The 20,651-nt window shown below is 38.5% G+C and overlaps 1 protein-coding gene across 5 annotated transcripts in view; it reads left to right on the top strand.

The window, feature by feature from the left end:
* Positions 1-20,651, top strand: part of LOC126473542 (pericentriolar material 1 protein-like) — a 390,146-nt gene that overhangs the window by 294,799 nt on the left and 74,696 nt on the right. For all 5 annotated transcript variants that reach the window (XM_050100664.1, XM_050100665.1, XM_050100666.1 and 2 more), the window contains one exon: positions 11,391-11,493. In XM_050100664.1, coding sequence (XP_049956621.1) covers positions 11,391-11,493 — 103 coding nt within the window. The remainder of the gene's footprint in view (positions 1-11,390; positions 11,494-20,651) is intronic.

The following is a 20,651-nucleotide window of genomic DNA, read 5'->3' as shown; positions in this document are numbered from 1 at the left end:
TTGCCTTGAAGAATACAGTGGAAATCTTCTATTCTAGGTATAGGATAACGGTCTGGAATTGTTCTTTCATTTAACCATCTATAATCTCCACACGGATGTATTGAGCTATCCTTCTTGGGTACAACATGGAGAGGACTTGCCCATGCAGATTTAGATGGTCTAATGATGCCATTGTCAACATGAATTTAAATTCTTGTTTTGCCATCGCCATGCGCTTTGGGTCTAATTGTCTTGCCGTAGAAGACACAGGCGGGCCTTCAGTGGTAATATAGTGTTTGACATCATGTTTAATTTTGCTAGGTACCAAATTAGGTTTAGCTGTGTCTGGATACTGTAACAGTAGATCTGTAAATTTTGTGTTTTGGCTCATGGTGCTCAGGGCGATTTCCTCTGAGATTGACATAACTTTACCCTCAGCATTGAGCTTGGTTACATCATCTATTAATCTTTTATTATGGATATCTACTAATAATTTAAATTTATTAAAAAAATCAGCACCCGATATAGCTTTATTGATCTTCGCAACTATAAATGGCCATTGAAATTGACGTCGCAGTCCCAGATCAATAGTACGAAGTTCGATTCCATGTGTAGGAATTTTGGTAACATTTGCAGCATACAATTTATATGGCGACTCAACATTAACATTTGCGTGAGCGGGAATTACAGAACATCTGCCCCACTGTCGACAAAAAATTGCAATCCTGTTTTTTTGTCGGTTACAAATAAGCGGGTTTTGCAGCAATGGACTTGAGCAGCAGAACTTGCCGCTAATTCAGCTGCTGGGTCGCGTTTCCCTTTTCAGTCCAGCTACATGGAAGTGTGCATTTTTCAGGCTTGCAGTTCTGCCCAAAGTGAAAGTGGTAATAACGGTACTTTCCCTTGGGGTTGTATTTATTTCGAGACTTACTACGACTTCTTTTACATTGATGCTCACAGCTTCTGTTATGAGACCTGCCTCGATAACCAGTTGACAGCGCGGCCATTTGTTGCTCTAGCCTCGAAATTCTTGTCATCAAGTCACTCATTGTTATCGTAACATCCTGTTGGCTACAAGCACCACTTTTTGTGATGAACAATTCGTTACGGGGATTTATTTCTGTTATTCTATCAGCCATTATAGCCACCTTTTCGAGTCCCTCGTCACTGACAATTAAAATGTTCATTATAGAATCCGGAAGTTTTTCTAGCCCAAGTGCCTTTAGGACTTTTTCTAACAAATCTACACCTGCCAAGGCTTGCATTTTGCGTAATAACTGACTAGGTTTTTGGTCTCCCAAATCAATTCCAGTAACTAATCTCTTAATACACATATCTTCACTTTCTTTGAAAATATTCAGTAGACGTTCCTTAGCCAATGAATATTTATTCACATCTGTGCCGCAAATAATGTCCCAAATATTCTCGATGTATTTTGGTTCTAATTGTGACACTAGGTGGTTAAATTTAGTTTCTTCTGTGACAATTTTGCAAATGCTGAACTGTGCTTCTACTTAATAGAACCAAATTTCAGGTTTTTCACTCCAAAAAGGCGGAATTTTGATGCTAACCTTGTTTGCTTCCAGGCGATCTTCAGAAACGCTCCCGTTTGTAGTCATATCTTCTTATTATCACGTCAGGGTCACCAAATATAACTGCTGTAACGTAATATTTGTGACAGTTCCAAAAGATGTTGCTTGATGATATTTAGTCTAATTTTAAATCACAGAGAACACATGCCACTTGGCCTGCTTAAGACTTCTTTATTGACTTTTACTTAGCAGCTATCCCAGAATCATCACATCTTTGCTACCAAAGAATAAACAAACAAAAAAAAATTTAAAGATATTACATCATGTTATCAGTAATGAACTATAACTATTAACGGTCTTGGCAACTTCATAAAATATAAAAATTCCATTTAGATTTCATCACTGTTGCCTTTACACTTTCATTCAGGTAAATCTGACACATGTACTTTCTGTTCCCATGCATCTACGCCAGCACATGAACTCGAGGCATTGTGTGCACGCATTTTTATAGCAATATGTCTTTCTAGTAATACCGTTATTTATTTTATTTTGTTTTACAATATTAATTTAAAATTATTTAATGGTATTAAATGGCTAAAGAGGATTTGTCCAGTGAAAGTATGGACATATGAAAGGAAATCAGAATGAGAGGGAGAGGGAGAGTGGTGGACAAGGGGGGGGGGGGGGGGGGGGGGAGATGTACACATTGGTGCAATTGTATGCTGAAGTATATCCTGTTTGTAGCAAGCTGTCACTGTTGGAAAAAAACAGCAACTGGTAAGAGAAACACATTAAACATTTCAGCAGAGTGACACACAGCCACTGTGTTACTACAAGGCAGCTTGTATGTGTGAGTGGGATCAGCCAAAAGAGTGTTCTGTGAATACTACATTTCAATGCATTTCACGCTTTTCACATTTTGCTCCATTAAAAGCTTTACAGTGTGAATCAAAATAGTTTACAGTTCTTTAAACAATATTTTTGAAAACTGCAAAAAGATGCAGTGTTTCTGTGCAAGATTTGGTTTACAGGTGAAGCACCCTTTACAAACCCTGAGAAAATCAGTCATTGCAATTCACACTACTGGTCAGCTGAAACTCCACACTGGCTGAATTAAGTGAATAAACAGTTGCCTTGGTCTGTAAACATGTTATGCACCTTTTCATAAACCATAAATCATGTAATTTCAGCTCTCTGAGACTGCAGATGTGTGTGCAAGTTGTGCTTGTGTGAGTGTGTGTGTGTGCATGTGTGTCTACTGCTGACAAAGGCCTTAATGGCCAAAAACTATGATTGTGTGAATCTTTTTATTGTGCCTATCATGGCTCAGCATCTCTGCTATATGGTGAGTAGCAACTTTCCTTCTGTTGTATTGTTACATTCCATCCTGGATTTTCCATTGTTTGATTTTCATAAATCACATCATTCGTCCCTTTTTTATTGATGGAATTCTAGGCTTCTAAATATCCATAAGAGCATACAGATGACCTGCCCATTCCGTACAGATAATTACAGACCTTCTTAAGAGAACATTTGGAGACTGTTGGACTCATTGTTCATGAAACACAAGGAGTCCTGTTGTTGTTGTTGTGGTGGTGGTGGTGGTGGTAGTGTGGGGGTCTTCAGTCCTGAGACAGGTTTGATGCAGCTCTCCATGCTGTGCAAGCTTCTCCATCTTCAAGTAACTACTGCAACCTACATCCTTCTAACTCTGCTTAGTGTATTCATCTCTTGGTCTCCCTCTATGACTTTTACCCTCCACCCTGTCCTCCAATACTAAATTGGTGAACCCTTGATGCCTCAGAACATGTCCTATTAACTGATCCCTTCTTCTAGTCAAGTTGTGCCACAAATTCCTCTTCTCCCCAATTCTTTTGAGTACCTCCTCATTAGTTACATGATCTACCCATCTAATCTTTAGCATTCTTCTATAGCACCACATTGTAAAAGCTTCTATTCTCTTCTTCTCTAAACTATTAATTGCCCATGTTTCACTTCGATACAGGACTACACTCCATACAAATACTTTCAGAAAAGACACTTAATATACACTCGATGTTAACAAATTTCTCCTCTTCAGAAATGCTTTCGTTGCCATTGCCAGTCTACATTTTATATTCCCCACTTCAACCATCATTAGTTACTTTGCTTCCCAAATAGCAAAACTTATTTACTACTTTAAGTGTCTCATTTCCTAATCTAATTCCCTCAGCGTCACCTGACCTAATTCGACTACATTTCATTATCCTTGTTTTGCTTTTGTTGATGTTCATCTTATATCCTCCTTTCAAAACACTGTCCATTCCATTCAACTGCTCGTCCAGGTCCTTTGCTGTCTCTTGCAGTGTCATTGGCAAACCTCAAAGTTTTTATTTCTTCTCCATGTATTTTAATTCCTACTGTAAATTTTTCTTTTGTTTCCTTTACTGCTTGCTCAATATACAGATTGAATAACATTAGTGATAGGCTACAACCCTGCCTCACTCCCTTCCCAACCACTGCTTCCCTTTCATGCCCCTCGACCCTTATAACTGCCATCTGGGTTCTGTACAAATTGCAAATAGCCTTTCGCTCCCTGTATTTTACCCCTGCCACCTTTAGCATTTGAAAGAGAATGTTCCAGTCAACAATGCCAAAAGCTTTATCTAAGTCTACAAAAGCTAGAAACATAGGTTTGCCTTTCCTTAATCTATCTTCTAAGATAATTTGTAGGATCAGTATTGCCTCACGTGTTCCAACATTTCTGCAGACTCCAAACTGATCTTCCCTGAGGTCAGCTTCTGCCAGTTTTTGCATTTGTCTGTAAAGAATTCTTGTTAGTATTTTGCAGCCGTGACTTATTAAACTGAAAGTTCAGTAATTTTCACACCTGTTGAAATCTGATTTCTTTGAGATTGGAATTATTATATTCTTCTTGAAGTCTGATGGTATTTCACCTACCTTGCACATCTGTAGAGTTTTGTCAGGGCTGGCTCTCCCAAGGCTATCAGTAGTTCTAATGGAATGTTGTCTAATCCTGGGGCCTTGTTTTCAACGTAGGTCTTTCAGTGCTCTGCCAAATTCTTCACGCAGTATCGTACCTCCCAGTTCATCCTTGTCCTCTTCCATTTCCATAATATTGCCTTCAAGTACATCACCCTTGTATAGACCCTCTGTATACTCCTTCCACCTTCCTGCTTTCCCTTCTTTGCTTAGAACAGGTTTTGCATCTGAGCTCTTGATATTCATACAAGTGGTTCTCTTTTCTCCAAAGGTCTCTTTAATTTTCCTATAGGCATTATCTATCTTACCCCTAGTGATAAATGTCTCTACATCCTTACATTTGTCCTCTTCATGCCTGCTTAGCCATTTTGCACTTCCTGTCGATCTCATTTTTGAGACGTTTGTATTCCTTTTTGCCTGCTTTGTTTACTGCATTTTTATATTTTCTCCTTTCATCAATTAAATTCAACATTTCTTCTGTTACCCAAGGATTTCTACTAGCCCTCGTCGTTTTACCTAATTGATCCTCTGCCCCCTTCACTACTTCATCCCTCAAAGCTACCTATTCTTCTTCTACTGTATTTCTTTCCCCCATTCCTGTCAGTTGTTCCCTTATGCTCTCCCTGAAACTCTGTACAACCTCTGGTTTTGTCAGTTTATCCAGGTCACATCTCCTTAAATTCCCAATTTTTTGCAGTTTCTTCAGTTTTAATCTACAGTTCACAACCAATAGATTGTAGTTCACAACCAATAGATTGTAGTCAGAGTCCACATCTGCCCCCCGGAAATGTCTTACAATTTAAAACCTGGTTCCTAAATCTCTGTCTTACTATTATATAATCTATCTGAAACCTTCCAGTGTCTCCAGGTCTCTTCCACATATACAACCTTCTTTCATGATTAAGTTATGCTCTGTGCAAAATTCTACCAGGCGGCTTCCTCTTTCTTTCCTTACCCCCATTCCGTATTCATGTACTACGTTTCTTTCTCTTCCTTCTCCTACTATCGAATTCCGGTCCCCTATGACTATTAAATTTTCATCTCCCTTGACTATCTGAATAATTTCTTTTATCTCCTCATACATTTCTTCAATCTCTTCGTCATCTGCGAAGGTAGTTGGCATATAAACTTGTACTACTGTGGTAGATATGGGCTTTGTGTCTACCTTTCCTGCAATAATGTGTTCACTATGCTGTTCGTAGCACCTTTCCCGCTCTCCTATTTTTTTTATTCATTATTAAACCTACTCCTGCATTACCCCTAATTGATTTTGTATTTATAACCATATATTCACCTGACCAGAAATCTGGTTCCTCCTGCCACCGAACTTCACTAATTCCTACTATATCTAACTTTAACCTATCCATTTCCTTTTTTAAATTTTCTAACATACCTACCCAATTAAGGGATCTGGCATTCCATGCTCTAGTTCGTATTATGCCAGTTTTGTTTCTCCTGATAATGACGTCCTCCTGAGTAATCCCCACCTGGAGATCCAAATGGGGGACTATTTTACCTCCAGAATATTTTACCCAAGAGAACATCATCAGCATTTAACCATACATTAAAGCTGCATGCCCTCAGAAAAAATTACGGCTGTAGTTTCCCCTTGCTTTCAGCCATTTGCAGTACCAGCACAGGAAGGCTGTTTTGGTTAATGTCACAAGGCCAGATCAGTCAATCATCCAGACTGTTGCCCCTGCAACTACTGAAAAGGTTGCTGCTCCTCTTCAGGAACCACAGGTTTGTCTGGCCTCTCAACAGTTACCTCTCCATAATGGTTGCACCTAAGGCAGGGCTATCTGTATCGCTGAGGCACACGAGCCTCCTCACCAACGGGCAAAGTCCCTGGTTCATCTAAGGGGGAGGGGAGGGGGGTCAGTGAGTCCTAAAGGCATTCTCATTTTATATGGCAGTGAGTCCTAAAGGGATAAGATGCCATATAACATGAGCCTGCACTTGTATAAGTCCAGGTGAAATTCAACCTCTCGTTTTTCCAGAATCAGATTATAACATTTATCAGTGTACATGGTCACCACTTGAGATGCTTGATATGACAGGCATAGTAATAAATACATAATCCATACATGAGTTATGTCTTTGCTTACATTTGTACATAGAGCAGTTGTTTGTGAGAACTCTTCTCCTGATGACAGGACAGTGGCTGCATCTCTATTATCTTCTTACTATTTCATCGAGTTCCACACGATATGTTTTTGAAATCCTCTTCAGAGGATCTTTTGAGTACCACAGACAAAAGAGTATAGTTGCATTTAAGGAACAAAATCAGTGTCACAATTCAGCAGCTATAAACATTAAAAATTTCTTGCTTGCATCAGAAAATTTGACACATTGTTTGTTATAACTTAGTGAAAACCATGCCTTGATATATTTAAAACAATTATCATTTGAACTTCAGTCTCAGTTGCTCATTTTTAATTACATGATATGTTTTGATCACTCTGGATAATCCTCAGATCTAAGTAGTTATGTCAGCAATCCTTGAGAACATAGTGGTTGCATTGGAGTGCTATAAATTGCATGTAATGGATACCAAGTAGTCATGTGACCCTGCATCACTTGTGCAAATGGTGTGTAGGTGCTAGTCCGTTGTATGGAAATGGCACAGTAGGATGGATTGACATGGAGATGTGACAGAATGACAAAAAGGAGCTATTGTGTTTGGGTGTACCCGTGACACCCCACTGTGAATGTAGTTGCCTGATTTGTTGATGTGTCATCATGGACTACCCAAAGTGTCTACAAGGAGTGTGTACTACTCAAAAGTGCCACACTGCCAACTGTTAACCGAGGTACAAGCATACAGAATAGGTTCCCAGGTATGTGAGTGGCTCAGATATTTCTTAAGTAACAGAACTCAGATGTTATCATTGATGGCGAGTGTTTATCAGAGGCAAGCGTATCATCAGGAGTGCTCCAGGGAAGTGTGATAGGAATGCTGTCATACATATACATAAATGATCTGGTGGGCAGTGTAAGCAGAGACCTATGACTGTTGTGATGAATAGGAAGGTGTCGTCATTAAGTGACTGTAGAGTGTAGGAGAATACAAGATGACTTAGACAAAATTTTTAGTTAGTATCGTGAATGGCATCTAACTTTGAATGTAGAAAAATGTAAGGGAATGCAGATGAGTAGGAAAAACAAACCCATGATATTCAAATACAGCATTAGTAGTGTGCTACTTGACACACTCATGTCAATTAAATATCCAGGCATAATGTTTCAAAGTAATATGAAATGCAATGAGCCTGTAAGGATTATAGTGGGGAAGGCAAATGGTCAACTTCGGTTTATTAGGAGAATTTTAGGAAAATGCCTACATTGTACGATCAAAGCCTACATTGTATGATTAGGAAAATGTAGTTAATCTCTGAAGGAGACCACATATAGGACACTAGTGTCACCTGTTATTGAGTTATGTTCTTGTGTTTGGGATTTGCACTAAGTCAGATTAAAAGAAGACATTTAAGCAATTCAGAGTTGGGCTGCTAGATTTGTTACCTGTAGACTCAAACTACATTCGAGTGTTACGGAGATGATTCAGGAACTCAAGTTGAAATACCTGAAGGGAAGGTGAAGTTCTTTTGGAGAAACACTATTGAGAAAATTTAGAGAACTGGCATTTGAAGAGAACTGGCATTTGAAGCTGACTGCAGAATGATTCTATGCCAACAACATACATTTCACATGAGGACCATGAAGATAAGGTTAGAGAGATTAAAACTTGTACGGAGGCATACAGGCAGCTGTTTTTCCCATCACTCTATTTGTGAGTGAAACAGGAAAGGAAATGACTAATAGTGGTACAGGGTACCCTCTGCCACCCATCATATGGTGTCTTGTGGAATGTGTATGTAGATATAGATGTAACATGATCTAAGAACAGTGGTTGTAAAAAGACCCTAGCCAATACAGACAAGAGATGACTGTCACAACTTGTCAGTAACAGTCGGTTTCAAATCTGAAAGCAATTGCTGCCATCAGTGAATATAGATTCATCTCAGCCAGTTAACGAGCAAACATTGCAAAGGGAACTACATGCAATGATCTTTTGAAGTTGGGTAGCTTGAAAAGACTGTTACTTACAGTGACACGTAAAACTGCGCATCTTCAGTGGGACAAACAGAAACTTGACTGTATGTGAGTGGAGGTACATACTGTGGCCTGACGAGTCACTATTTTGCCTCTTTTTCATATGATGCAGGACAACAAGTGCACTAACAGGCCAGTGAGGAATTTAACCCACAGTCTGTGGAGGGTGCAGTTCAGGCTGGAGGTGCTTTTGTGATTTTTGAGGTTGTTTTTCATATCGTGACTTGGGCCCAATCATTCTGGTTGTGGTGAGCATGACTGAGATGTTTACTTCAGTATTCTCATTGACTAGGTGTTGCCCATTTTTCTACATCTTCATGAGGCAGTGGAAACTCACACCTTACAAAATAGCGACATCCACGTTCACACTGCATGCATACATTTCTGGTTTAACAAATGCTGTGGCAGCCTATCATACAGTCTGGTATCTACGTGGGATCTGACCATCAGTGAGTGGCTTCAGTTGGATGTGTCATTGCTAAAAAAACATACAGACTCCTTTTCATCGAACTGAGATTTTCAACGACTACTCTGTGACTCCATTTTCTTATTCCTTGTGTTGATTGAGCTATGCTGAATAATTTTTGAGTTGGAAGCATGACACTTCCCATTTTTGTATAATCTTTTCAACCACATTTCATTCTTTAGTGTGTTAAATGCAGCTAGAAGTTACTGTTAACTTGCATTTTCTGATTAATGCTAGGGAAGTGATCTTCTCCCTAGTGTAGTATTAAAACAAAGACTGACTTGAAGCAAGGCCAGATACACAGTTTGTATCAACTGTGGGACAGTTTTTGAAAGTAATAGTTGGATGTTGGAGTCAACTTATCAAACTAATGAGAGATAAATATGTTATATAATGTAATGGTCTTCTATTGAGCAGTTATGAGAAGTTTACAGCTAGATTGGTGCACATAACTTCCACGTGCATCCTCTGCACCCCATCCTCCTGTTTCAAGAAAAGTGGTTTTTCATTTGGCGTATGAGGTGGGGCGGGATGTCCCAACATCAGTTATACACTATTACTGACTGTCTCTGTTACAAGTTCACACCCGAAAGCAGCCAGAAGATATTTAGTCTGACCCGATATTTTCAGTCTGCTAAACAGCCACTGACCAATGACTACTTGCAAGTTAACACGTTCAGTCATTCAGTAGGCTTCTTGGAAAGAAGTGCTCACCATAATGTCTCGCTATCTGCATGAAAACACCCCATGGAGTTAATGGATGACATGATACATTCACATGCGAATATCTCCTAAAATAAATCACTCACAAAAGCTCAAACTTTCACAAAATACTCAACACTGTAGTCATTTTTCATCAACAATGTGAGAACCAATAAAACGCCCCAATTTCTTCATTTTAGTGCAAATTTGATCACCCGGTTTAATAGGTGTTTACCAGAAGACGGCTCCCGAGTGACTCTCTCGACTCATAGATATCGGGGCCCAAATCCCCACTCAAATGCACGAGAAATGCTGAATTCCTATTGGCTAGTTTGTTAAACAGCCAATCAGATCATCTCGAGCACTTCTATACTTGTGGTATTTCTAATGTCAGCCAATCAGATTACCACAAGTGATTTAGACTAGAAATCTCATAATTGTGAAACTAGATAAAATTTCACCCGGTTTAATAGGTGTTTACCAGAAGACGGCTCCTGAGTGACTCTCTCGACTCATAGATATCAGGGCCCAAATCCCCACTCAAATGCACGGAAAATGCTGAATTCCTATTGGCTAGTTTGTTAAACAGCCAATCAGATCATCTCGAGCACTTCTATACTTGTGGTATTTCTAATGTCAGCCAATCAGATTACCTCAAGTGATTTAGACTAGAAATCTCATGATTGTGAAACTAGATAAAATTTAACAAAAACAAAATATGATTCCTTTCCATAAAATAAATTACAAATAAATTTAATACTCAACATCCCTTCTGGCTGCCTTTCACAAAATGAAGCTCACTCAGACATATGTCATAAATTCCCCTATTGCACAACTTTCTCACACATGCATTTACATAGTTTTAATAAAATATCCCATTCTCACTTTATGTATGTCCTCTATTCCCTTTCTCAGCCTCTCCGAAACACACACGCAACCAAAACATGATGAAATAATAATTTTCTGGAGTACTTTTAAGTACGTCAGAAATCTGTGATAATGACACTAAAGAAAATTCCAAAATTTAGATTATATGAACCTATGCTCTTGGTTGTAGTTTCAATTGATACTTTAAATGAATACATTACAGACCCTTACTCAGTTTCATAGCAGCAGCATGGTTATTATGTGTTTTAGATAAAAATTTATATCTCTGAAAGTATTGAAGTTATTGATTTGAAATTTTAACATTATCTTTGTGTTATCCACAGAATTTTGTATACTAAGTATAAAAAGTTCGATTAACATTTAATAATACTTCTTCAGATTGATAGGGAGTATGTGTAATGTATTGCATGCAGCGTTAGTCAAGTAAACATCTCGCTCGGCCTTGTAGTGTCAACTGTGCGGAGCATGAGAACCAAAACCTGCTCTCCTCCCAGCTCCACACCAAGCTACACTTTCAATACAAGATGACAAATAGTAATAATTTGCTACTTGGTTTGGCACTTCATTTACACACATTGGGCAGTATTATAGATTGTAACAGCAGTGGTATGTTATTTGTTGCGAACTCAACTCATTATGAAAAAAAATTATTTAAATTCCTAAATTTGTAATTTGTGTGTTATTTTTCTTGGAGGAAAAGCATCTTATTTTCTCATTCTTTGCAGACTACGAGATGTTGGAGAAGAATTGCTCACTGCAATTGCTGAAGTTGTGCAGAGTGAACTGACCTTTTTGCGTTTGGTGGACACTGTTAGGAGAGACTCTGAGGTAAATTAGAATAAGAAATGGTATTTGCTCAACTCTCGCAACTGCTTTATCAATCTGCTTTTCTGCTTTGTTGCAGGAGAGTTTCCCAACCAATATTTCATTACTCTAATATTGTTGAAGAGCTGTTTAGTGCTCACACTTACTAGTTTCCTGATAATATAATGCTGCATCAGTCTGGTTTGCACTATCATTACACCAAAAAAAGTAGTTTGTTATTGTGTTTGCTACATTCTTATGTTTTCATTCAGATATCAATTAGAATAAAAAAACAGATAATATTTCCTTGTATACAAAAGTACAATGTTCTGTGCTAGTCTTATTGTTGGTACTTATTTTAGATTTTTCCTGTTCTTCTTCCTTTTTTTATCTTCCAAGAAGGAAACAATTTGTGATCAGAATTTGGGAGTGAAATTATTTCTCACTGCCAGCTAGAACACCCAGAACTGTTGAGACATGTAAAAGTTACATATGACAGTACACTAAAGAAAATAAAAGAAACTGCTTATAGGAGTAACTTAAAATGAAGTGTCTTCAGCCTATAGGTCTGCAGTATTAACATAATTTGAAGTTTTAAAAATTCTGATTTAGTAATCTGAGAAATTATACTCTGTGAATGGTTTTTATTGGATTATTTACAAGATAAAAGTCATCTCTCCAAACACTTAAATATGATGGCTCTGGGATATGAATTGCTTTTGGGTTATGCTTTTAAGAAGATACTGCTGTTAATGTGGTGATGGGCAATTCAGTTTTTGCGTCAGCCATGGATTGTGTGTGGAAGATACATGTCTCTGGCTGCTTGAACCAGATGAAAATTATGTAAACTACATTCTCATAAAAATGATTGCTTTAAATATTTCGGCTTTTTTTCAGTGGTCCATATATGTGACCATCGTATGATGACAAATTTGGGTATTTTACACAAGAGTGCAGTCACCATACTGTTTTGTGTTCTGAACCCTGCTAGTGTGGAAGTGTGCTTACAAATTTTTCTCCTAATTCACACATGGAATTTTGGCACCAGTGGAGCACATCTGTCAATCTCAGAGCTTCTTCCTGAGCAAAACTATGCTATATAGCTTTGAAGACATATCTGCTCTTGTCTCACTGTCTGTACACCACTCATGATCGCGCATCAAGATTATTGGTAGATCTGTTTCTTATTCAGTCTGTATCTTTTCATCATCCCCAGCATTAGTAAGAAAAGAAAAAATTATAAAATGCATGTCACATGGTTCTATGTTTAAAAGTGACATAGTAATGAGGTGGTCAACAATCACAATCCATAATAACAAACACGATTCATGATCATGGTTTTTATACAGGACAAACTTGGCTAATTTTGTAATATGGTTAGTTTTGCAGTACCATACATATCCATTCACTGCAAAATTGTACGAGCTGATTTTAAGTATGAACATTGCACCACAGGTGGCAACACCTATCAGCAGTGTGTGGTCGAGAAAACAGCTACCGGAGCACATTCTTGCGGCTGTGATAGAAATTTTTCCAGTGTGGTTGAGAATATTTTCAGTGTTGCACGTGTTTAGTGACAGCTTTCTGGTTTTTTTATTGATACTGCCAATATAATCTGAAGTGTAAGTGATGGGTTCTTCACTGTTCTCTACTTAATTTAATGTCTTGTTAGCCATTTTGACACCAATAGTTTGCTTGTAATTCACTTTTGCTGGTACTGCAGTTCTTAATGATTTGGTGCCACTGACGAGTGCGTAAAGCAGTTCGAGCAGCACGCAAATCAAATAAAAGAACGTATTTTACATGTTGTTTTGCTGAATTAAAGTGCTTTCATGATTTGAATGTGATACTGACATTCGTTAAGGAAGGCTTAAGGTATTTATCAATTTAATTTGTTACAGATATATAAGCCTAGAGTCAAATATGGAGAATAGTCCAGCAGAAAGGATTTGGAAGAAACTGTACGAAGGGTGTTAAAGGATGGCTGGTCAGTTTATAGATCCAGTAAAGATTTTGGCATACCTTACAACACCCTAAAGGATAGACTAAGTGTTTGCGCCAATCCTGTGGACTGTGTTCTCATGAAAAGGGGTGCCCCTTCTTTTTAGCAGAGGAGGAGGAAACTAATGAAATTGAATGCAAGAACTGGGTTTCGGATTGTCGGCAAGTGATATGCATTATTACACTCACAAATTAGCATCGAGGAGACCTCAAAGGAACCCATTTGGGGAAGAAAGAGACAAGGCAGAATGGTGGAGTTCATTTAAGAAATGATATGGACTAAGTTTACATCAGCCAGAAAATCAATTATATCATAGGGCTGCAGCTTCAAATCATTCTAATTTGAACAATTTTTATGATGTGCCAAGTACTGTGTATGAGAAAACAGGACTCATGACAAAGCCAAATCTAATTTGGAATCTAGATGAAATAGGATTTTCAATGGTGAATAAGCCAAGCAAAATTGTTTCACCAAAGGAGCAAAATGTGTCCACCAGCAGACGACTGGTGAAAAGGGGGAGACTACAACAGTTATGTTTGCTGCCAATGCTGTGGGACAAACAGTGCCTCCTATGTTTATTTTCAAGGGGATTCCTGTCACTGATAGCCTGAAATAAAATGCTCCTACATTGAGCCAGGCAGCAGTGTCAAAAAATGGCTGGATAAATTCAGAAATTTTATGGAGTTCTTGAAGCACGTCATTAACCACATTCCTCCTGCTCATCCTGTTCTGCTATTGATGGACACACATTCTAACCATGTCTCTCCAGAAGCTCTAAAATTCAGACAAGAAAATGGCATTCTTTTTGTTACCTTTCCATCACACACCACTCAGATCTTACAGCTGTGTGATGTGTCCGTGTTTGGTTCTCTAAAAATGGCTTGGAAAAGAAATGTGAGGGACTTTATGAAAACTTGTGGTTACAATCCTACAAGGATGGATTTTTACCATCTGTTCAAGAAGCCCGTGGATGAAACTATAACTACAGCCACCATCAAGAGTAGTCTTTCTAAAACTGAAATTTTTCTCATGAATAGAGATGCCATCCCAGACGTCACTTTGAAGGTTTCCCAAGTTAATGAGACCTTTAATGCTGGGCAAGTAGAGCTACCTGAAAGAACAGTAGATGAATGCATATCAGCTGAGCAAAAAGAAGCTGTTGATAATATGCCATCTGAGACAGAAGCGTCAACAGATCAAAGTGAAAGTATTCAGGAGGAAATTAACATGCCTCTTCCAAAATCCATAAAATCATGGCGAAAGAGGAAACATGCAGTTACTTCAACCAGAGTTATTGCTCATGAAGGCATGTTGGTTGCAATAGGCCTAAAGACCCCTGAAGAAAGGGAAGGAGACAGAAAATTCCAAATCAAAGGGGAATGTTCCAGCAGAGAGGCAACAACGAAAAGTGAGCCCCTCAAAAGCTAAAATGGGAAAACAGCAAGTGCATGCACAAGTAGTTCCTTCAACAAGACGATGTATGCCTGTACAGACAAGATTAATAAGAAATGTAGGAAAGGATGACAACATTTGTTCGCCATGTGGTGGAAATTACAAAGATGATAATGATGGCCAAGAATGGATTTATTGCTTGAAGTATGAGTGCTGGTTTCATCTGTCTTGCCAAAGACTGAAGGCATACTGTGCTCAGTTCACATGCCGTTTATGCACTGAGGCTGATTCTGATTAACTTGAATCACATATCCCATTTTAAGAACTAACTTCAATTACATTTCCGATTTTAAGATGTTTTATGACTGCAATAATTAATTTTGTTTATTGTATTATTCCTTTATATGTTAAAGTATGTAATTAATTAATCATATTACCATTGATTACATTACTTATAATAATTTAGCAATGGTAAATACAGTAGATGTTAAGTGTATGATGTTTTGGTTACTTTAAATCATGTTCTGCTGACACTAAAGTATTCTTTTAGAACTATAACTGCTACTGCGAAATTACCCAAGTAGTATTGTGAAATTGCCTGAGTCCTTATTAACGCAGTAAATTAGTACTATTTTAAGAAAGTTTTCTTGTATCTGAAATTTAACTTTCAATATTTAACATTTATATCAATGAATTATACTACTTTTACATATAATTTGAGACAAAAATTTCATTTTTAAAATATTTCTTTAAAATACTAGAGCCGAAAAACCTTAATACTGCGAAATTAGCCAAGTTTGCCCAATCATTTTATTTTGTACAACTATTCTACCAGTGTAACTAATAAAGTTCTGCATGAGTTTTGGATAATTACATTAATCCGTATGGGTAGAAACCTGCATTTATCAAGTTGAAGGAAACAGTCAATGTCAGATACACAATTATTTTTGTTATTTAGTCTCAAATTCTGCCTTTAGAGGCATTGTTTTTAATTTGTTGTTATAATTCTTGAACTGGAAATACACAAATTTACAGGTGCTATACAAATTAGTGAATGTAAAATTAATTGCTCAAACACGACACACTAGATGTAACAGTTACACTCTTCATATTACAAATGACAAAAACTTTGCAATATAAGGCAGTTGGAGAGGGTCTCTTAGAAGATCATCCTTTGTGCAAGTTATTGAGCATGAAGGATGTTGAAGCATATGACTTGTAATTTATTGTTGTTCACAATCAGAATACACTCCACCCTAATAGAAGTCCCATGGTTCAAGCTACTGAATGTAGCATGTTAAGCACTTTACGCACCAACCAGCTTTAATTGTGTCTTGAGGTGGTTGATTGCTTATAGCCATCCTTCTACAGAGGTGATGTGTCTTCTTCTTCTTCTTCTTCATCACAGTTCCAGCCATGTTTTCTGTGATCATTCCAAGGCCTTTGATAGTGTATATCATAAAATCTTGCTAGGGAAACTAAAATTATGTGATATTAAAAATCTTCCCCTTGCATTGGTGGAATCTTCTTTCGGCAGTAGAAAACAGAGAACCACATTAGCAAATGAAATGACAGGCATAAAATTTAATTCAGCGTAGGAAAACATTAAATGTGATGTATGCAAGGTACAGTGCTTGTCTGTCCTGCTTCTATTCTTAGCTTGTGTAAATGATTAACCTATGACATTGGAGGATTCTCCAAAAACTGAAGAGTTAAGTATATTGATAGAGGGCCCAAACACACCCATACGAGGCACAGCCAGGAGAATCATGAAACAGACTTGCAATTAATGGGTCCATGGCAAATAATTATTCTCTCAATATTATAAAAACTCATATAATGGAATTACAAACAAATAAAAATTATATCAGGTAGTAGAAGCAGAGATGAATGGACATACACTGGACGAGTCAAACAATTTGATGAGTAAGAGTGTATGAAGTGTATGTGCAAACTTTCCACTTCTCTTATACGAGTCGACTTACTTGGTGTACACAGCCAATCTACTTCCTTGGATAACCAGCTTCTAGACTCTCTATAACTTCTTCTCCAAAGAATGATGCTAGTTACAGGAACCTTAAAGACTCTCTCTCTAATTGTCAAATAATCAGGTACTCAAAGAATACTTTTCAACAACTATCAGTATATTTGAGCTTCATAAAGAACAGAATTCACTCTTCGCACATAAACATTAGACTTCTTGTAAGTCACTCATATCGTCTCACATTAGAAACAGATTTAAGTACATTTAGCAAAGAGTTGGCTTAACCAATAACTCTATTACAAACAAATCGTCAAGTATGTCTTGCCTCCAGTAAGCCCAAGACAAGAGCTTTTTTTTTTAGACTTCAGAATCTCAATTGTTCCTGTTATTTATAACAAAGGTCACTTATACAATTGACACAGAATAACCTAGAAGTTCCATGGTTCTTCCTATACTTTCACTAGAACTTCCATGGGTCGCCCAACAAGACTTGTCAGTGCCGTTTGGCCGCCGCGTCTACCTTCTGCTCGCCACTGATTTCACACCTGCTCACACAAATGTGTGATGCGCAGTAGGTAGGATTCTAACATCCCACACTAAAAAAATAAAAAAACGCAGAAGTTCTCAAAACCCTAAATGAGGTGCCATCTTTGAGGCTCCTGGGCATCCAGATGGATAGTAAACTGAGGCAACGCCAGAATGTGGATAAGTTAACCAAAAAACACAGCTCCAGGTTCTTCTACACTAATAAGTATCTGTCAGTGTGCTGACCTACAGACATGAATGCCAGCATACTTTTAATGAGTTCTCTCCTGTGGCATAATCTTCTGGAGCATTAAGTTAAGGTGAAAAAAGTGTTTATTCTGCAAAAATAGGCAGTAAGAACAATGGGTAAAGTTGATAACTGAGCATCTTGTAGAGGTCTCTTTGGGTACCTACGGTTCTTAAACTTGCATGTCAATACATACATAAATGCTATGTTTTAAGTGTTAGCTGAAAAACATGGCTGAGTAGTACAAGAGGAGGAGCAGTGGATTTTTTCAAAGTACCTATTTTCCTACTAACATACTTATGCACAGATCAGCCAGAAAATTATGACCACCTTCCTAATAGCCAGTATGTCCACCTTTGGCATGGATAACAGTGGCAATAGATCATGGCATGAAAGCATTGATGCCTTGTTGGCATCATGCCTTGTTGGTATCATATCTGCACACACACAAGTCCCTTAATACCCGTAAATTCTGGGAAGGCTGGTGATGAATTCTGATGTCATGTTCAATCGCATCCCAGATGTGTTCGATCGGACTCAGATCTGGTGAGTTAGAGACCCAGCATATCAACTGGAATTCGTCACTGTGTTCTCGAACCACTCTATCACATTTCTGACCTTGTGCCATTGCACATTATCTTGTTGAAAAATATCACTGCTGTCAGGAAACATGATCATCAGAAGGGCTGTACATGGTCTGCAACCAGTTTGTGATACTCCTTGGCCATCATGGTGCCTTGCATATGTTCCACTGGCCCCATGGATGCCCAAGTGAATGTTCCGCAGAGCACCACCAGCTTGTCTTCATCCCGCAGTACAGGTGTTGAGGAGCTGTTCCCCTGGAAGACAATGGATTTGGCATGATGATGAAGGTATCAGGATTCATCAGACCATGGAACACTCTGGCACTGCGCCAACATCCAGTGTTGATGGTCATGTGCCAATTTCAATCGTAGTTGCCAATGACATGATGTTAACATTGGCACATGTTGAGTCATCAGCTGTGGAGGCACATCATTGGGAGTGTTAGGCACACTGTGTGCTCAGACACACTTGTACTCTGCCCAGTATTAAAGTCTGATGTTAGTTCCACCACAGTTCACCACCTATCCTGTTTTACCAGTCTGCCCAGCCTGCGACATGCAACATCTGTGATGAAGGTTGGCCACCCAACCCCATTAGGTCTGGACATGGTTTCACCTTGGCTTCACCACTTGTTGAAGACCCTCAACATAGAACTCCTTGAACACCTGACAAGTCATGCAGTTTCTGAAATGCTCGTGCTGACCTTCTGGGCCATCACAATCTGTGCTCGGTCAAACTCAGATAGGTCACATGCTTTTCCCATTCCACACATGTACCGTGTGTATGTCTGATCAGCAATCATTCCTCGCCAAGCACAGGATCAACGACAACTAAAAAGAATCATTCAGTGTGACAGAAGTGCAACCCTTCTGCAAATTGCTGCAGATTTCAATGTTGGACCATCAACAAGTGTCAGAGTTCAAACCATTCAACAAAACATCATCGACATGGGCTTTTGGAGCTGAAGATCCACTTGTGATGACTGCACAACACAAAGCTTTACACCTCAACTGGGCCCATCAATACTGACATTGGACCGTTGATGACTGGAAACATGTTGCCTGGTCAGTCAAGTCTCATTTCCAATTGTATCGAGCAGATGGATGTGTACAGGTATGGAGAAAACATCATGAGTTCATGGACCCCGCATGTCAGTAGGGGACTGTTCAAGCTGGTGGACGCTCTGTAATGGTGTGGGACTCGTGCAGTTGGATGGGACCCCTTATACGTCTAGATATGATTGTGACAGGTAACACGTACTTAAGCACCCTATCTGATCACCTGCATCCATTCATGTCCATTATAAGTTCTGACGGACTTGTGTAATTCCAGCAGGACGGTGCAACACCCCACATATCAAGAATTGCTACAGAGTGGCTGCGGGAACACTTCCGCTGGCCACCAGATCCCCCAAACATGAACATTATTGAGCATATCTGGGATGCCTTGCTACATGCTCTTCAGAAGAGATCTCCACGCCCTTGTACTCTTACAGATTTATGGACAGCCCTACAGGATTCATGGTGTCAATTCCCTCCAGCACTACTTCAGACATTAGTTGAGTCCATGCCACATCATGTTGCGGCACTTCTGCCTGCTCGCAGGGCCCTACACAATATTAGGCAAATGTACCAGTTTGTTTGGCTTCTCAAGAATGGGCAGCATGAATGCTGTATGAGTTAGTTTTTTCAAGTCTGTAAATTCATTTCAGTGAAAAGTGGTCTGGTAGTTGACTTCACCACCCTCTGTCATTTACTTGTGCCATTTTACTCACCTTTGAATGAGTATGTCAAGAGACTACAACAGTATCACTGACTGTTATTGATTTTTAGCTTACAGTGGCAAGCTTGTATGTTAGACCACACATTGGAGTAGAGATCCAGAAAAGTTGAGTAGAATAGTGAAACAGTAAGGCTTGGCTATACGATATGAGTCATAAACACAAATAGTGAATGTTCTTACATTTATGATGCATATGCACATTGCAGGATATGAAATTTTATTGTTGGTAATGATTTTGTTTGGTTCTAGTATTTTATGTGTGCCTTTACTTTCTCATTATCATTTCTCACATGTCATCTACTTTTATCTTACAAGGGGACAGTGCCTATTTGTCATCATCAGTTTCGTCTAAATTTACTGTATATGCAGGACTTGGCCAGGAGGAAAGTGACAGAAGTGGGAGATGTAGATGATCAAGAATGTAGAAAAAAATAGCATTCTTGGTGTAATTGATTATGTTATAGTCAAAATCTATATCTGCTGCAGTAAATTACAGATTATAAATTTAGATTTTCATAAAAGGCTTAAAAAGGAAAAGCAAAGTAAAATTTGGGATTGTAAAATAATTTCCAAGAATGGATTATAAATCCACATACAATAACTTCAAGTATAAAAGTAGATACTATTGTTACTTTACAGTTGACGATCTACCTGTGTTTGGGTGA

This window comes from Schistocerca serialis, chromosome 4 (genome assembly GCF_023864345.2).
Source record: "Schistocerca serialis cubense isolate TAMUIC-IGC-003099 chromosome 4, iqSchSeri2.2, whole genome shotgun sequence".
Classification (NCBI taxonomy): Eukaryota; Metazoa; Arthropoda; class Insecta; order Orthoptera; family Acrididae; genus Schistocerca; species Schistocerca serialis.
The sequence above is the reverse complement of the archived record's forward strand: the minus strand, read 5'-3'. Positions and strand labels throughout refer to the sequence as shown.